At 44.2% G+C, this 6000-nt stretch overlaps 1 protein-coding gene across 3 annotated transcripts in view; it reads right to left on the bottom strand.

The window, feature by feature from the left end:
- Window positions 1–686: 686 nt before the first annotated feature.
- Window positions 687–6000, bottom strand: part of TMEM52B (transmembrane protein 52B) — a 19472-nt gene continuing 14158 nt past the window's right edge. For all 3 annotated transcript variants that reach the window (XM_011983347.1, XM_011983345.1, XM_011983348.1), the window contains 3 exons: window positions 5331–5369; window positions 4111–4280; window positions 687–1223 (listed from right to left, as the gene is read on the bottom strand). In XM_011983347.1, the coding sequence (XP_011838737.1) occupies window positions 1000–1223; window positions 4111–4280; window positions 5331–5369 (433 nt within the window). In that variant the 3' untranslated portion in view covers window positions 687–999. The remainder of the gene's footprint in view (window positions 1224–4110; window positions 4281–5330; window positions 5370–6000) is intronic.

Raw genomic sequence — 6000 nt, 5'->3', positions numbered from 1 at the left:
AACAGGAAAGAAGCAAAGCAACACTATTTAAACCTTTAGAGTTAAAACAAGGTGCATGTGTACATGCATGTGTGCACACGTATGTGTCTGCAGTGCAGAGGAACTGAAGAATTAATCCAACTGTTACTGCACAGTATGTACACTGCGTACACAGCATGTGTACATGCATGTGTGCACACGTATGTGTCTGCAGTGCAGAGGAACTGAAGAATTAATCCAACTGTTACTGCACAGTATGTACACTGCGTACACAGCATGTGTACATGCATGTGTGCACATGTATGGTTTACAGTGCAGAGGAACTGAAGAATTAATCCAACTGTTACTGCACAGTATGGTTCTGTGAGTATGGTTTTTCATACTGCGGAGGGGCAGGACCAGAGGAAAGAAAGACTGATATTTGGCACTTGAATACTATACTGTGTTCTTTTAGCCCGTATCAGCAATCCCATCCGTAGCTTTTAGATATCCGGGTGGGTATGTTGTGCTGTCTAAGATGATCATTGTCATTTGGTGTAAAATTGATTGCTGTCTCAGGAGGAAAGATGCATGCATTCAGTGCATTAATGTTGATGGCTGTGCTAACACTGTTGTCTCTCTTTTCCGCTTTATCGCAATGGATTAGCTGACACAGAGAGACGCAACTGGCAGTATCATGTGGGTACAGGAATTTTATATGCACTCAGTAGTTGAAGGAATTCAAGACACCTTCATGTTTTCCCGGTTTAGTGGTAATCAGCGTGGCTAGAGATTACTTGCAGATTTTGACCATTGGATAAAAAAATTAAGAGTTCCCAATTAGAGCATTCTGTATCAGAAGATACAAAGGCCTGCGAATGAAGAGTAAGAACCATCTTTCCCTGGAATGATGGTGTTAGATGCCATCCTAAAACTTCTGAGGGTTAGAAAAGAATGTGTTCCATTTTCCCACAGACTCTGGACATACCTCCACCCCAATTTATAAAATGGCAGCTCTCATCAGTTCCAAGAGTCAACTATTCAAGTTGACTCCTTCTCTATCGGAGGCAGCTGCTTTTCTTCAGGCACTGGGGGTAGATCAGGTGCTTTCTGCCCACACCTGGCTACTGTGAAGCGACTCATATGAAGAGCTTCTTCATACCCTGGGAGGGTGTCCAAAGAGGAGGGCAGTTGGCCCAGGGAGCTGTGGGAGTGCGCCACAGCCAGGATCCTCCGAGCTGCAGGGCCAAACACTGACTGCAGAGCTGTGAAGAAAGAAGGAACAGAGCTAAGGAACTAAGGGAAATGGGACACCCTCAGACAGCACAGACTTACTTCACACTTAACTGTCGCTTCACTTTTAACAAGCGTCCAAACTCATTGTCACTCCTTGCCCCATATTTTATGAATATCCTTTGAAGCATGTTTACAACCCGGCTTCCTGCTCTGCTAGAAGGACCTGTTTTCTCTGGTATCCTCAAATAATCTAAAGAATGTTTCTGCATCTCTCTCTTTTTTTTTTTTTTCGAGACGGAGTTTCGCTCTTGTTGCCCAGGCTTGGAGTGCAACGGCGGATCTCGGCTCATTGCAACCTCCGCCTCCTGGGTTCAAGCGATTCTCCTCCCTCAGCCTCCCGAGTAGCTGGGATTACAGGCACGCACCACCATACCCAGCTAATTTTTGTATTTTTAGTGGAGAGGGGGTTTCACTATGTTGGCCAGGCTGGTCTCGAACTCCTGACCTCAGGTGATCCACCCGCCTTGGCCTTCCAAAGTGCTGGGATTATAGGAGTGAGCCACCGCGCCCGGCCAAGAATATTTCTGCATCTCAACCCTGCCCTTTCCCCTTTCAGACTTAGATCCCTTTCCCCCAGCCCCCGATACTATAGACTCCTTAGGATTATTTATTTTTACCTCATCTCTTTTCTTTTTTTTTTTTTAAGACAGGGTCTCACTCTGTCACCCAGGTTGGAGTGCAGTGGCACAATCTCAGCTCACTGCAATCTCTGCCTCCCAGGTTCAGACGATTCTCTTCTTCCTCAGTCTCCCGAGTAGCTGGGATTACAGGCATGTGCCAACATGCCTGGCTAATTTTTGTATTTTTATTAGAGGTGGGGTTTCATCATGTTGGCCAGTCTGGTCTCGATCTCCTGGCCTCAAATGATTCACCTGCCTCGGTCTCCCAAAGTTCTGGGATTACAAGCATGAGCCACCATGCTCAGCTATTTTTTAAATTTTTCTTTTTCTTCTTCCTTTCCTTTTTTTTTTTCTCTTTCTTTCTTAGATGGTGTCTCACTCTGTAGCCTAAGCTGGAGTGAAGTGGCGCCATCTGGGCTCACTGAAACCTCCACCTCCTGGGCTCAAATGATTCTTGTGCCTCAGCCTCCCAAGTAGCTGGGACTACAAGCCCGTGCCACCACGCCCTGCTAAATTTTGTATTTTAATAGGGACGGAGTTTCACCATGTTGCCCAGGGTGGTCTCAAACGCCAAGCTCAGGCGATCTGCCCACCTTGGCCTGAGCCATGGTGCCCAGCGTTGGTTATCTTTTTTTCCTAAGACGACAGTGAGAAAGGGGAGGTAGGAAAGGTGAACAGCAACACATCATATCATTCTATTTTTGTTGTTGTTGTTGCTGTTGTTTTGAGACAGGGTCTTGCTCTGTCACTCACCCAGGCTGGAGTGCAGTGGCATGATCTTGGCTCACTTCAACCTTTGCCTCCCAGGTTCAAGCGAATGTCACGCCTCAGCTTCCCGAGTAGCTGGGATTGCCGGTGCGTGCCACCACGCCCGGCTAGTTTTTGTATTTTTAGTAGAGATGAGGTTTCAACATGTTGGCCAGGTTGGTCTCGAACTCCTGACTTCAAGAAAGCCACCCGCCTCAGCCTCGCAAAGTGCTGGAATTACAGGCAGGAGCCACTGTGCCCAGCCATTCTCTTTTCAAAATAAATATCCACATTTTGCCAGCTGGTGTTCTGACTGGTACTGGCTCTTCAATTTTAGGAAAGAACATAGTCCAGGCACAGTGGCTCATGCTTGTAATCCCAGCATTTTGGGAGACAGAGGCAGGTGGATCATGAGGTCAGGAGTTTGAGACCAGCCTGATCAACATGGTAAATTGTTTACACCAAGAATAAAAATAAATAAATAAATAAATAAATAAAAATAAAAATAAATTAGCCTGGTGTGGTGGTGGCTGCTTGTAATTCCAGCTACTCAGGAGGCTGAGGCATGAGAATCTCTTGAACCTGGGAGGCGGAGTTTACAGTGAGCTGAAATCCCATCACGGCACTCCAGCCTGGGCAACAGAGGGGGACTCCATCTCAAAAAAAGAAAGCAATCAATTTTGGCCGGGCGTGGTGACTCACGCCTGTAATCCCAGCACTTTGTGAGGCGGAGACGGGTGGCTCACAAGGTCAGGAGTTTTGAGACCAGCCTGGCCAAGATGGTGAAATCCCGTGTCTACTAAAAATACAAAAATTAGCCAGGCGTAGTGGTGGGCGCCTGTAATCTCAGCTACTCTGGAGGCTAAGGGAGAGAAGTGCTTGAATCTGGAAGGCGGAGGTTGCAGTGAGCCTGAGATTTCACCAGTGCACTCTGGTCTGGGTAACAGAACGAGACTCCGTCTCAAAAAAAAAAAAAAAAAAAAAAAAAAATGTAATGGAAAGAATGGAACCGCAGAAGAAAGGGAAAGTGTCTTGTAATCACTGAGAAAATGTTAAGGCTAAAATTTAGTGTATCAAGACTTGAAGAATAAAGAGCTGAAAGTACATGCCATTAATTTCTTTAAAAATATAAAATAGTATAGAAAATAGAAAAAGTAGATTTCACAAAATCCAAGACATTTTGAAAAAGGCATCTGTTTGGAGTTCAAAATAGTTTTTAGCAAAGTAACTAGTTATAAACTGGCTAATTCTTCCTATTCAATACTTCCAACAGCCTCCAATATTTCACTTCCTTCTTTATCGTCATCCAGACAGACCCTTGAGAACACAGCTTCAATGACAGCCCAGGTCACTGCAGCATCAGGCTTCTGGGAATTGTGAGTCGTGGAATCTTTAATATTACTCGATCAGTGGTTCTACGCCTTTGCGCTCTTTTCGTTATTCATTTAAATGGGGTCCTTCTCCCAGGTTAAAAGGTCAATGTACTCACATGTGATAGTGCTCTGGAGAGTGCTGTCGTGATCGAAAGCAATGACAGTCACTTCATAGGGCGGTGGGCCCCCATCTTCCCCATTTTGCTGGCGGCTCAGACAGCAGCAGCGGAAGCACAGGGAAGACAGGCCGCACAGCAGAAGCAGCGCGCCAATTCCCACCAGCAACCTGCAAAAGCCCGTGGGGCAAGTGAGACTGGGATCTGGCTTTTTTCCCAGCTCTGCTGTAACCAGTCTTTAATGTCTGAGTTTTGATTCTTGTTTAAATATTTTTATAGAATAATTATAAACATTTTAATTTATAATTTTAATTTCAAGGCTTTTGCTTTATAGATAACCTTATTTTGTCAGCTGGAGTAAGTCAATCCATTAGAACAAATAAGACATTTAAGGTAATTTGAGGGGGCTGCTTTCTTATTCTTTTCTGAGTCAGAGTCTTGCTCTGCTGCCCAGGCTGGAGTGAAGTGGCATGATCTCAGCCTCCTGAGTAGCCAGTACTATAGGCACATGCCACTACACTCGACTAATTTTTTTTTTTTTTTTTGAGACAGAGTTTCGCTCTCATTGCCCAGGCTGGTGTGTAATGGTGTGATCTCAGTTCACCGCAACGTATTCCTCCTGGATTCAAGCGATTCTCCTGCCTCAGCCTCCTGAGTAGCTGGGATTACAGGCATGTGCCACCACGCCTGGCTAATTTTGTATTTTTAGTAGAGACGGGGTTTCTCCAGGTTGGTCAGGCGGGTCTCAAACTCCTGACCTCAGGTGATCCACTCCCTCGGCCTCCCAAAGTGCTGGGATTACAGGCATGAGCCACCGCGCCCAGCTTTTTTTGTATTTTTAATAGAGATGGGGTTTCTTTATATTGCTCAGGCTGGTCTCAAACTCCTGGCCTCAAAGTGGTCTGCCTGCCTCGGCCTCCCGATGTGTTGGGATTACAGGTGTGAGCCACTGCACCCGGCCAGGCTCTGCTTTTTAATTCACTAAAGTAATCTCCTTTGTGGAGATATTTCTAGAACAGACTCTGAGGGAAGGACACAATAATGGTTTGATGTTTGTGGAGGAGATGGTATTGAAAAAGGAAATCCTGACATATTGTCACATAGGTAGTGATGAAGTAATGAAATCTTACTCCATGAGATGCTAAGTAAGTAGGCAGGCTGTCATTTTTAATGACCCTGAGAAATACAGTGTCTTTCTGGGTATTATAAGTGAAACTTACCATATATACCAGAGATGTACCCAGTCTGTGGTCAGGCAACTATAAAGAAAGAATAAAGTTTTGTATATTAAAAATATAGTCAATCCCTGTTATAACTCCAGACTCAGAAATATGAGTTACAATGTGATGTGATACCTTGTTATAATAAAAGCACTATGGGTTATGTTTTTTAAATTCAATGTAGCTAGTTGAATCTTTTGCCAAATTATATGCTTTAAATAGTACTTTATACTATAGATGGCACTGTCCAAGTCATTTTGTAAATCATTATAAAACAAACTAGTGGTTATTAGAAGTGTTCATAGGAAACATGTATGTGCCTGTTGTAAACATTTACGATAAAAAAATTACCAAGAAAGGGCCAGCTCGGTGCCTCATGCTTGTAATCCCAGCACTTTGCGAGGCCGAGGCGGGCAGATCATGAGGTCAGGAGTTGGAGACCAGCCTGGCCAACACAGTGAAACCCCGTCTCTACTAAAAATACAAAAATTAGCCAGCCGTGGTGACTCCATCTCAAAAAGAAAAAAAAGAAAAAATACCAAGAAAGAACTTGGAATGCAAGTTTACAAAGAGTAACTTTGAAAATGGATGTAAAAGTTAGGACTCGTGTAAATTTGAGGTTAATAAAATGTAAACATAAAGAAAATTTCAGTTATGAGTATGAAAGTCA

Source organism: Mandrillus leucophaeus, unplaced genomic scaffold (assembly GCF_000951045.1).
Source record: "Mandrillus leucophaeus isolate KB7577 unplaced genomic scaffold, Mleu.le_1.0 Scaffold249, whole genome shotgun sequence".
Lineage (NCBI taxonomy): Eukaryota > Metazoa > Chordata > Mammalia > Primates > Cercopithecidae > Mandrillus > Mandrillus leucophaeus.
The sequence above is the reverse complement of the archived record's forward strand: the minus strand, read 5'-3'. Positions and strand labels throughout refer to the sequence as shown.